Source organism: Helianthus annuus, chromosome 15 (genome assembly GCF_002127325.2).
Source record: "Helianthus annuus cultivar XRQ/B chromosome 15, HanXRQr2.0-SUNRISE, whole genome shotgun sequence".
Lineage (NCBI taxonomy): Eukaryota > Viridiplantae > Streptophyta > Magnoliopsida > Asterales > Asteraceae > Helianthus > Helianthus annuus.
The window spans coordinates 130920656-130933674 of record NC_035447.2 but is presented as its reverse complement, the minus strand read 5'-3'; the positions used below and the strand labels follow the sequence as shown (position 1 = coordinate 130933674).

Here is a 13019-nt window from a genome sequence, read left to right as displayed (position 1 = left end):
AACCATATCTTTTGGTTTGGTGATGTTAACAAGTCCAAATAAAACAAGGAAAAACCATACATTAAAACAAACCAAAGGAGAAAAGGAAGTGGAAAATTACGTATTTACATTATGTCCTAAATGTTTTTGAGGCATCCTTAACTCAGGGCAGTTTTAGAGGCAAAGATCTTATGGTTCCCCAGCTGAAAACTGCGACGGATCAAACAAGTTTTTCTTCTCCCTACTTAAATCTTGAACAAACCCCAATCAGTGAACCAGCTAAGACCATAGCAGGGAAGCCTAATGACACAAGAAACAGTTTGTTTTGGATTATTCTTGTTTTTTGCTTAATGGATTCATTTGATTCTACTCAAATTAATATAATGAGTCAAAATGGATTGCTCTTATAAAACTAGCTAAATTTGAATGGGTCCACATGGGCCACTGCAACTTTACCTGTCACCGCCCACTGCTGATGCCCCATCCTGCGCATCTTTCGTTGCTGCCTTTGCTGCATCTTCTGACACCGACACTGCATCCTCTTACACCGACGCTGTATCCTCCACCGCCGTCCCCGCATCCTCCACAGCCGGCCCTGCATCCTCTGTTGCCGCCACCGCCGTCTCCCTTAGCCGCCATGGAAACAGATATGGTGGGTGAATCCACTCTGATTCAGCCCATTTTGACCCGAACCTAATTTCGCATGAACCTGCCCAACCCAACCCAACCAGCCCACTCGTATGCATAATCAGAGGGTGTACAAGGACTAGGAGTTGGGGCTTCTCCCGAGTATTGTCAAGCAAACTAAAAATTTTTCATGGCACAAGGGAATTCCACTTTGTAGGTTGATCCTCCAAAGGCAAAGATTATTTATAAACTAAGTTCCTGATAGAGTGAACCGAGAAGAAATGTGACGAGTTTTTATTCGTTAATTGCACACGGTTGTTGACTGCCCGGTTGCAGCATACAGATTCATCCCTGGGGAAGAGGTGTTGAAATTGTTCATATTCATTTCTTTCCTTTTGGCTCCTGAATGTCTGTATATTTCATCACAACCCCTCTTTTTCTTTCCTTCTTTCAACAACACCCCAAACAACTTAAAACCATTTCCCGCCATGATGTGATTGATCTGATCATGCGCCACCTTCATGTTTTGTGTCAGCAATGCCACCACATCATCACACTGTTTCTTCATATATTCAACTCCTGACTTCAATGTATGTTTCTCTTGTTTAAGTTTCTCATTTTCACTGACAAGTCTTCCAAGGTTCAAGTGTCAACCGAGCCAGGATTCTTTGAATCCAGCGAAGAGCTTGAGCTGGATCTAAGATCATCACCGGAACTAGTCGGACCATCTACGCCACTGGCTCACCGTTTGCGCAAGACTGTGATGTTATGGTTTTCTGGCGACCAATCTTTGTTAGAAGCTCTCTTTTCCCATTTTTCTGGAAAGCTATTGAATATCTGACAAAATATGTTCATCATAACACATATGGTCGCTCGCACCAGCATCAATGATCCATTTTGTTCCTAAAGATGTAGAAGAACAAGCCATAATACCTGCGAAATTGGCATGACTGATGTTTGTGATAGTAAAAGGATTGTTGTCATTGCTTCCTTTCTCAAACATACTTTCTGCAAAAGTTGCATCAGTCCATTGTACTGGTCTTGAGATATACCAGCAGGTGACTGTGAAACTCAATGAACTGGTCATTATTTCCTTTCTCATCAGTTGACACATTCCCGGCAAATCTTTTAGTCTTTGTGAATTTGAAGTCTTTAGGAAACCCAACAAGACGATAACACTTGCTTGCAGTGTGTCCAGTCTTCTTGCTGTGTGAACATACAAAAGATTTCTTGTTATCAAATCTTCCATTAAAAGCTTGATTCGAAACATTCATGGTAGCAGATTCAGAGACAACTGGATTATTTGAATGAATTTCCCTTTGTTTCTCATCTTGAATGAGATGTGTATACGCTTGATTAATTGATGGAAGTGGTTTCATCATCAGCATATTTCGGTATTTCCTCTCACATTATCATAACTAGGGTTAAGTCCCATAAGAAATTGGACTAATCTTTGATCCTCTTCTCGTTTAGCGAGAAGGGGAGATGCACCGCAAGAACATTGAGGAAGTAATATCAAAGCATTTAACTCGTCCCAGTTTGACTTGATTTTAGTAAAATAAGTAGCAATATCATTCGTACCTTGAGAGATGTGACATAAATTCTTCTGCAACTGATACAATTTCGCACCATTAGCTTGACCGTATCTATCATTGAGTTCGGTCCAAAGTCTTTGTGCCGTTTCAGTGTATAAAACGCTTTCACTGATTTCTCTGGATAAGGTATTAAGAATCCAGGAGATATCATCGCATCGTTGCCACAACGCAAGAGAAGAATTTGCAGGTCTGGAAAAAGTTCCATCTATAAACCCTAATTTGTTCTTTGCTGATAAAGCGATTGTAATCACACGCTTCTATGCTCCAAATCCAGATCCATCAAACGATTTGGTTACAAGAATCATCCCAGGGTGATCAGAAGGATGCAAATAGAGAGGACTTGATGAATCAATCGGCATATTATTAGATGAATTGGTGTTGGCACTTGAATCAGACATGATTAGCTGTGTTTTGAGAAATGAAATTGAAAAATTGATCGGAAAGAAACGTCTAATCGGAACAGAAAATTGATCATCTATCACAAATCAGAAAGAAGATGATGATGATTCGAAGATGATCGGAGCTTGAATGATTGAAGAGGATGATCGGAGTTTAGAATCGCTCTCATACCATCTTGTTCGTAAAAGAGGAATTACGATAATACTTGTTTGACTTTATTCATTACACAGCTTATATACATACAATGAAACAGATTAACTAACTGACCTAACTAACCTGCCTATATATATTAACAAACTTATTTATCGTAACTAACTATACTAACAGCCCTCTGCCACTAGAACAACTAACCAACTATTTTCATGAAGTTTGCGAGTCTGTCTTCTTCGACAACATTTATCTTCAAATCACATAGATCACCTTCATAATAACTCCATAGATACGATGTCTCTTCGTCACATATCACATCTTCTAACAAAGTCAAATTGGTCACAGAATCCGGTAACTCTTCTAATCCATGACAACCACTCATCTTAAGCACTCTCAACCCATTTAGCTCGCCAATCTGATCAGGCAGCGAGCTGATACTCAAACAATCAGATATATCCAGAAAGACCAAATTATGTAGCCTCCCAATAGAATCGGGTAATTTGGATAATCGGGTACAAGAATGGAGTCTCAGTATTTCCAAATTCGACAGACTCCCGAACCCTTCAGGAAGAGCAACGAGCTCATGACAATTAGTTATGCTAAGTTTCGTAAGACGATCAAGACTACATAGTTCTGGTGGTACTTCTTTCAAATCATAACAGCTTTCAATCTCAAGCTCAACGAGATTAGGTAGCATAGGAGGCTCAACAGTACAACTCTCTAATGCACTACCAATCTCACACATTATCATAGAAAGCTTCTCCAAGTTGTTCAGTTTAAAGATGGACTGAATTGAGGGAAAAAGTGAGAGATGTTCGAGTCTCAATCTTCTCAAGTTGGGAAGAGAACTAATCAACGGAAGCTCGTGTAACTCGGTAGGATAAATCCCGTAGCTTGTGATGTTTAAAACCCTCAAGTCATTGAAATCTTTAATGAAGTGAGGCAACGCGTATATTTTACTTCTGATGTTCAATACCAAAGCTTGAACTTTTGGTGCTTTTAGATCATACCAAACTGAAGAAAATGTCTCATCTGCAGACAGAAAGTTCAACTACAGTTACATAACGAGTTACTACAACGATCCTAGCAAATGGTTGTATATAATTATCTGGATAAAAGAAATGAAACCTGTTGAAATAGACATGAGACGGGTATCAATTGGTTGTTGTGTCTGGTCAATCCACCATGCAGGTATGTCATTCCCATGAATTTCTATCAACAATCTTTTTCGTTGAGCTATTGGCTCTTGGCTACTTAGATGAATGGCTAATTCTCTTAGCAAGTCATGTTGCGTGACATGATGCTCGTTACAGTAACCTTCTAGTTCACTAGCATCTTTCCTGAAAAACTCAGACAAAAAATTACTAATTATATTAGTTTAAATTTTTTTTATTATTTTATTATTATAATTAAATAATAGCATATTTTTGTTTTTCTCTTGTAACTTTTAAATTACGACGTTTTATAAAATTCCAAGTATGCCGTTGCAACCTACCTACGTTTATCTACAGTCTTAGTATGAAAAAAAAATAACCGAGTTGTAAGTAGTAATGCACAAGTAATCTAAGCACAGACGTACATGTTATCAAATTTATTTATTTATTATTTATAAAGTTGACGTCATTGACCCGTTTCGTTATTCTAATAATATAATGTAATGCTTTATAACATTCCGTATATAGCGTTGCGACGTTTCGATACAAGTATTGTTCAAAAAATAACGGGTCAAATATAACTGATTCTTTGTTCTTATACCGTGACGAACCGATACCGTTTGAACAACTTCAGTAGTGGTACCATATGGTTTCCGACAGGGCCGGCCCTAAGAATTTAGGTGCCCTGTCCAAGCTTGAAAAAATGTGCCCTTTAGTCCTAACTAATAGACAAATTTTCTAACAAATTAACGCATAAATAATCGACAATTAATGTCAAATAACACCTAAATAATCGATAATTAACGCCGAATAACACCTATGTCCTAACTAATTGACGTCGAAACAAGTTAATTAGGACAAAATAATATGGGTAAGGTAAAACTAATTCAATAAAATATAAATAGGCCCTAATATAAAGTTTTTGATATATTTATTGAGCTAAAAAATAAAGGAAAAGAAATAGCAAAAGTAGCTAAATTAAGTATACTAAGAAATACATATATAAATAATAAATAGATAATTAGTAAAATTATAGCTAGCTTTAGTTTGCCATTTATTACTGTTTTATAATTTTTGAATTTTTAAGTTGATAGAGAAAAAAGAAAAGAAAAGAAAAGGTTTAAGATGACTAGAAAAGAATGCACAACTTTTGAGGGGAAGTTAAGTCAAACTATAGGTTAGCCTACAAAAAAACTCTTTTCTCTTCCCTCTCAACTATCTGCCGCTGCAACTATTTAATAGGCCGGAAAAAAAATTCCGATGACAAGTTTTTATAATTTTTCCTTTTTTTTTAACTATTCTTCACTTCAATTACTCCTTGATTAGTAAGTTTCTAACAAAAGTTTTTCCTATTTTCTATTTTAAATTTGAAGGCACCAAATTATGAACGTGCCCCTCGGGATCACGGGCCCTGGCCGGTGGTCCTCCCCGCACACCCTCAGGGCCGCCCCTTTTCCGATATAAATTCGTTGGAAACAGAGGTGTGTTCGCAACAGAGTTTCCTTTATATCATAAGCTATTGCGAGTGTCCATGACAGGCCAAACTAATACCGTTCCAACAAAATCGGTACCACGTCAATTCTGACCGAGCAACATCGGTAACGGTATCGCCACTACCGAAAGCGTTACTAATATTCATTTTTATGGTTTTAGGTCGATGTAAAAACGTGTTCATATCATTTTGAGCATATCAAGACTTTATTTTTTTGGGTTTTATCTTTTGGTTGTGTACTTATCGTTAATATTTTAGCTTAATGAACCAAACCAAACCAAACCGATACCGAGCAAATTTCCACCACAACACACGGAGGAAATTCTACTAGTTAGTTATAATCGGAGAAAGAACAAATAAAAAAATACAATGCAACTTGTACCTTGCGAGAACAAGGCTCAAAAGATTTCTTGAAGAAAGCTCTAGCAGGTATTCAATAGTATACATTCCTTCTTTGTCTAGGTTGTATAACACAACCCACATATCCATTAGAGCAGACGCGGAAATCTTTTCATCTTCCGGAAATGAACCCAAATCAAGAAAACAATCGCAGGCTATTGGCAAATCTTCAAGTGCATCAACACTGGCCCGAAGACTTAGCAATAACAAACTATTTAAATCAAAAATAGATTGACCTTCGGACAACTTTTGTAAAGTTTTTTTCCATTTGAGCAAACTTTGATCTCGTAATGATGCACCAATCACCGTGAGGGCCAATGGAAATCCCTTGCAGCACTTAACCATCTATAAAGAAAACCGCAACCAAAGTTCATTACTGATATATAACTATAACATCCTAATTTTCAGTGATATAAAGTTGGAACTTTTAATTATTACAATAGATATGCCGCCATATGATATGCTAGTATCCATTTGTTTTGTTATTTGGTTTGGCCTGATTTGATAGACTTGCACATCTCTAAAGACATGGTCGAGGATACGAGTTCGTGGAGAGGTAGGTTTAAGTTTAAGTTCGAGTAGTCACCTCTGACTAGCGATTAATTGGCGACTAATTGGATGCTAGTCGTGAATTTTACAAACATGATTACAATAATCATTTGAAATACAGATGTATTCCATAAAATGTTTCGAAAGTTGAAATGTTACCTTGCTCACAAGATCATCTGGCACATTAATCCGATTCCCCTCACAGGGAAATGCTGAATGGCAAAGAAGGGTTCTTGCATCTTCATCATTTAACAAGCTCAATTCGTATGTGGAACCAATGCTTGAAAACCGGAACCTGGAAGTGACCAAGATAGTGTATCCTGGTATCAGAAATTTAAGATCTTGAATAAGCGATTCAGATTCGGACCACACGTCATCCAGGACCAGCAATGTCCTCTGTGGCCCCATTTGCCTGATCATGTTCTCTAGTTCGTTCTTTGCCTCCTCGTCAGTCTGGAACTCACAATCGTTTAAATGAAGATGATGTGTAAATAGTTTCTGGACAACGGTTTTGAGGGAAGTAGTTCTAGAAACAGTAACATAGAAGATATTGTCCCGAAATATACCTAAACAAATACAAGCACACAACAGTCAAAATGAAATGTATTTAACCATCTTTATAATACGGTCGACTTCTTTAACTAACATATATTCATTAGATAAAAGTTTATACCTTTAATCTCATCATCATGACAAAGCATTCTCGCCAATGTAGTCTTCCCGCAGCCTCCAGGAGCCGAAACTATGACCACCTGATTGTCATCTTTAAGCAGCACGCGTTTCACTTCTTTAAAATGAGAATCCAAACCAACAATGACATCCGGAAGCCCCGGAACTTTACAAGAACTTGAAAAACCACCTGCCCGTTTAGTAACGGATGAAACTACTTGGCCTCCCAAATCAATACCCCTGAATTTAACACTCAGGTTATCCTGTAATTCAGCCTGAAAGAACCTCAATAGCTCATGATCCAAGCGAATAAGCTTATTCGCGTGAACAAACTTCTTGTACACATTCCAACACTTGATCTTTGAGCACTTGAGGACTGTTTCTTTACCATTCTCCAGGTAAAATATGAACATTTTGGTCTCTTTTTCGGGGCGGTCCAGCACTCTGGCCAATCTCCCATTTGCATACAAAAGTGACTCAATGGTCCTCAAGGTTTTATCAATGCGCTTGAGTAGAGTTCTAAATTTGGCAGTCCTTTTTATTTGTGAAGCTACTGCTTTCTGTAACCCCACAAATGCTGATTGTAGAGGTACCTCATAAGCGTTTTTAGTAACCATCTCTCTATATTAGCAAAAAAAAAAAAAAAACCCAAATTAAAACCCTAACAAATAAATATGGCCTAAAAACTGAAGTTAAAATTCGATAATACGACAACGTTTAGCATGGATAAACAATATATAATCAATCATATAGAGTTATAGACAGTCGAACAAAAATGAGAATACCTGGACACTTTGAAGTTTGAATTGATGAAATTAGGAATTTTGTTAGTGAAATCCTTTAGCTTGCGTCTTGTCTTTATAGGAGGAACTGCAGATTTGCAGCAGCAGGAAATTGCGGAAGAAGGTAAAAGGAAGATGTATGCCTTTCACTTGCCAGAAATTTGTGTGTATCTAACAATTTCAAGAATATATAGACAATTAAATTAGACTTGACGATGAATACAATAAAATGAATAATGATATTATTATATGTACATAATATTTACCATCGCCTAACAAAGAAATGTGTTACATTCCTTCTTTTGTATTTATATTGATTTTTTTTAATAATATTTAACTTTACCTCCTATACTATTAGTAGATGCCCCGCCCGCATTGCGGGACGATGGTCGAATAATTTTCAATCAATTAAAAAAGACTACTATAATTTTGCTATGAAAAAAAAACAATGATAAGACCGTAATTTTTTGCTCAGGGCAATACTATAATTTTTTAGGACTAATGAGGCAGTGTTAGGCAGCTCCTTGACACGAAAAAAAATAAATCGAGTAAACCAATTAAAACAAAAAACCTTTAGAGTTTTGCTAAAAAAAAAACTAAAACGATGGGAAAAACATAACTTTTAAGTGAGGGCGAAATCATAATTGTAATTTAGGGATAAAATCGTAAATTAAATGGACCTATGGGGGAGTGCCAGAAAGCTGCCGGCATGACTGTAATTTTACACTGGGGGCAAAATTGTAATTTCACCAGGAAAACAAACAAAAACGATGAAGAAAATGTAAATATAAGTTGAGGGCAAAATCGTAACTTGGCTGTGAGAAAAAAACTAATGGCAAAAGTATAAATTTATACGAGGCAAAATCGTAATTTTGAACCGAGGGCAAAATCGAAATTTTTAGCTGGGAGCAAAAGCACTAATTTGTTTTTAAATGGGGGTAAGAACATAATTTTGAGCTGATGGCAAAATCGTATTTTTAAGGGAAAAAAGCTAATGGCAAAACTGTAAATTGAAACGGGGCAAAATCGTAATTTTGAACCGGGGGCAAAATCGAAATATTTAGCTAGGAGCAAAAACGCAAATTTATTTTTTAGTGGGGGTAAAAACATATTTTTGAACTGAAGGTAAAAGCGTAATTTTAAAGCGGGATAAAATCGTAAATTTGTTGGGCCAATAGGGGAGTGCCAGACAGCTGCCTGGTACTATTCCCCCTGCCGCCCATGTGACCCAATAGCCGGCAGGCACTATTGCCGCTGAAATTGGTCTTTGTAGTAGTTGACAATATGTATTTAACTAATTTGATTTTTTTTTACGCCCTGCTTGTAGTGTGCGGATATAATGTGTTTATGTGTGGGTCTTCAGGAGGCAAAAGTGAAATTGCACTAATTTTAACGTTGTTTTACTAATTTCGTGAAAATAACGTTAAAAGCGGCGGACGATTAATCATGCAGCATATGGTGGCGTTGATAGCCGAAACACAAGGGGGTACATTCACAAATCGGCTTTTGTCTCGATTGCTGAGTGTTATGCGCCTCATGTCCAAGGCTTGATACAAAACTAGTATCGAGTCGGGGGTCTCACTGAAGCAGTCTCTCTATTCCTATGGGGTAGGTAAGGTTGTCTACATCTTACCCTCCTCAGACCCTACCTTAACTTTGCTATTGGTGGGATTTACTGAGTATGATGATGATGATTTTCTATTTTCGTTAACTTTTTAACAAAGATATGTTTAAATTTTTTTCTCAATATTCTGGTATACATTTTTGTTGAAATAGGGTTTTTCCTGTATCGTAAAATATGTCAAATGTCATTACTGTACCGGTAATGTGACGAACATAAGCCATACTGACCGAACAACATCGATACTGGTATCGGTATCATCGGGACTGTTACCGGTATTCGTTTTATGATTATTAAACGAGGTAAAACACGACTTTATTTTTTGAGTTACATCAAACAACTTTTATGTAATAAAAGTGTTGTAAATTAACTATACCCACCATAAACAATGGTATTGTACAAGTATCATAAGTTCATAGCGAACCGATACTAACCAAACAACATTGATACCGATATCTATATTTGTTTTTTTTTTTTTCAATAGATGTAAAACACATGTCAATATCATTTTAGGCATTTCACGTTATTGGATTACATAAGATATTTTTTGTGTAAGTAAACTATTCTAAATAAACCTTTTTTATTTAGCAATAAACATAGTTTTATTGAACCGAACCAGTACCGCCCAAACACATGTCAATATCATTTTAGGCATTTCACTGCCCATGCTAAAGCGGTACCGTATGGCAACATACATTGTAACTGGCAACTTTATGTTGGTAACTTGTATTTGATTATGTCGCTGCTGTTGTAAATACTATTTTATGCTTGTATCTACTTCAATCAATCATGTTTTTTTTTATGATTTGGGGGAAACTGCCCCATATGTTTTTTGAGCAATAGGGGAGAATTGAAGGGAAAATGACATGACACAATATTATTGGATGGGTGGTTAATTTGTCCTATCTCTTTAGACATGCATCACTTACACTCTAATGTACTTTTTTAGATTCAAGCTAATTTTAAGTCAGAAATGCATATATATCTTTAGTCGAGTAGAATATTACCTACTTTCAATTCATAAAGAATAATAAGTGGCAACTAATAACAAAACTTTTTTCGAGATATAATAGGGTTTGTAAAAATACGAAGGTTATTTAATTATGGTTTGCTTAATTTGGTTTAAGTATACAGATATAGTCATAATTGTATTTTGAGTAAGTGTAATTTTGGTCTCCGATGTTTGCTCAATTTTGTTGTCATTTTGGTCCAAAAGTGAGATCAGCTCATACTTGTCTAATAAAATCCTGGTATTTTGTCCTTTCTTAGGGGCAAAATGATCATTATAATTTTTATTATAACACAATATTATTTAAAATAATAAAATTAAATAATCAGTTTGACCTCATAAAGGAGCAGAGACTTATCATCTTCCCTCAAACATCATCTCCTCTAAACCCAAACCCTTCTTTGTTCTATGATGACAATTTACTCTTGTATTTTTATTAACTGATCAAACCTCAAAAACTAAAATGACAGTTTACTCTAAAGTGGCAAAAGTAATCAAACCTCAGAGGCCAAAATGACAGTTTGTTCTTGTATTTTTATCAACTTATCTATTGTATTTTGACCATTCAAACCATCCAACCACATTAAATATTAAAAAATCAATACTCACTCATAAAAAACAATTATATCACTATTCTTTCTTTTTTAAATTTTTAACGAACAAGATTTAAACTTGATGATATTTAGAGACTTAAATTAAAGTTTAATGTAAAATATTATATTATATTTAGAAAATTCTTATTAAAACATGTACAATTTTATCGATATAAGATATATAATAACCATCCACAATACAAATTTTTTTTCAAAATTTACAAGTAAAGTCTTAAGTTATAACTATTCATTATTAATTTCTTATCAATTTCATTTTGTTAATGATACAATAATTATTCATAATCGGTGTGTTTGGGATTGTTTTTTCAACCTGATTTTTTTATTATTGTGTTTTGAAATCGCAAAAAAAAATCTATTTTAAGTGTTTGGTAAAAAGTTAATAAAAACTGATTTTTTACGTTTTGTAGAGATCAAAACGTAATAATCCAAAAGTAGGTCACCCCTTACTGCAGGAAAACGTGATAATCCAAAAACTGATTTTTTACGTTTTCACTTATTTATTTTTTAAAATATATATATATATATATATTTGCCAAACACTCAAATAGTTGATTATCTGATTATTGTGATATCAAACAACATAATCAAATCCAAACATTGTTGATTATCTGATTATTGTGACTAATTCTGATTATTCAAAACGCATAATCTATTTCCAAAACTCAACCCCAAACACCTTCTAAGTCTCCATACATATTCAAATTTAATTACATTAATTATCTACGATTTATTCTTTTAATATATTTTTTTGAACGACTAAATGTTGTATCCTTGAGGGTGGTTCCCTCAAGTTTACACCTCTAGTTTTAACATGTTATTTAACCGGTCTCAGTACCTGATATAGCTACCGTGCCACAATGATACTAACTCAAAAATGACTTTTTGGCAAAAGTTAAAATGAGTTTTAAAAGGTCAGGATTTCTTAACCTTTTAAAATGATTTTCCCCGCTATGCAAAAAATCATTAAAGTGCTTTTTACTTATCCAAACACCATTTTTCCTTATTGACTTTTTGAAAAGTGAATAAGTTGTTTCAAAAGAAAATCCCATACATGCGCCCTTAGTATAAACCATATGTAATATAAATCGTATACATATCCCAAATCATTTATCTTCATTTTCATATACAACAATATATGATTTCATATTCTACAAATTATGCGTACAACACAGAAATAAAGATTGTACCTTACTTAATCGACTTATGCTGGTATACTGGAACCGACAAACGCTTCGATCTGCAACTCCACCACGTTATCAGAAACGGTATCTGGATGTTTATATGAACAGTTTACAGTTATGTCAACGGAGTGATATTATTTTCAAGATGACAAATGTTAACGGTCTTATAGTAATGTGTGGTGTAGTTGGAACATGTTCCTTTTATAGAGAGCCGGATAGGAAAATTAGACGAAATTTCAAATAAAAAGACGAATAACTTAAAACATACTCTCTCTAAAAAACTATGGGATAACCTGATTCAATCCCTATACATAAAAGCAAGTGCGCAACACTGAGAAAAAAAAATGTATTTTTTAGTGTTGAATATATATATTTTTATAATTTATAGATATCTCTTTATAAATAGACAAAATTGCATCTGTTACACGAATTAAATAAATCTAATGCTAAAAAACTATCTCTCTAAGAGGACCCGGGGCGGTAACGTGATGGCGTTCATCACGCGTCGATTTCGAAACGGAACACCGCCGCCGCACTATCCACCACGCGTTGAACTTATAACGCGTTAACCTGACCACGCGTTGAACTTTGCAATTTTTTGACCGTTTCTAATTTTTTGAACGTTGCTTTTTGACCGTTTGGAAATAAAATGACCGTTGTTTATTGTTTTTTTTATATAAAATCCCACATATTTCAATACACTCAATACAAAAAAACTCTCAACAATTCTCACACTCAATACAAAAAATTCAAAAAACTCTCAACTATTTTCACACTCATTTTTACAAGAAATATGGAA

At 35.0% G+C, this 13019-nt stretch overlaps 1 protein-coding gene across 2 annotated transcripts; it reads right to left on the bottom strand.

Moving 5' to 3' along the window:
* Positions 1–334: 334 nt before the first annotated feature.
* Positions 335–12505, bottom strand: LOC110912419 (probable disease resistance protein At5g66900). Of its 2 annotated transcripts, none has more exons than XM_022157107.2 (7): positions 12227–12505; positions 7799–7966; positions 7018–7634; positions 6504–6910; positions 5779–6140; positions 3879–4090; positions 335–3782 (listed from the first exon to the last, which is right to left on the bottom strand). In XM_022157107.2, the coding sequence occupies exons 3-7, from the start codon at positions 7628–7630 to the stop codon at positions 2947–2949; spliced, it is 2430 nt and encodes an 809-aa protein (XP_022012799.1). In that variant the 5' UTR covers positions 7631–7634; positions 7799–7966; positions 12227–12505; the 3' UTR covers positions 335–2946. The 2 variants fall into 2 exon arrangements, with proteins under 2 accessions (XP_022012799.1, XP_022012800.1); XM_022157108.2 differs by having other exon boundaries at positions 2731–3782; positions 12232–12505.
* Between the last annotated feature and the right edge of the window lie 514 nt (positions 12506–13019).

Excerpts from the sequence above, each read along its gene's own strand:
- LOC110912419 (XM_022157107.2), bottom strand. The coding sequence starts at position 7,630 with ATGGTTACTAAAAACGCTTATGAGGTACCTCTACAATCAGCATTTGTG. Across the intron at positions 6,141-6,503 it reads CAGATGATCTTGTGAGCAAG|ATGGTTAAGTGCTGCAAGGG; the intron begins GTAACATTTCAA and ends TTTTCTTTATAG. Across the intron at positions 3,783-3,878 it reads TCTCATGTCTATTTCAACAG|ATGAGACATTTTCTTCAGTT; the intron begins GTTTCATTTCTT and ends TTCTGTCTGCAG.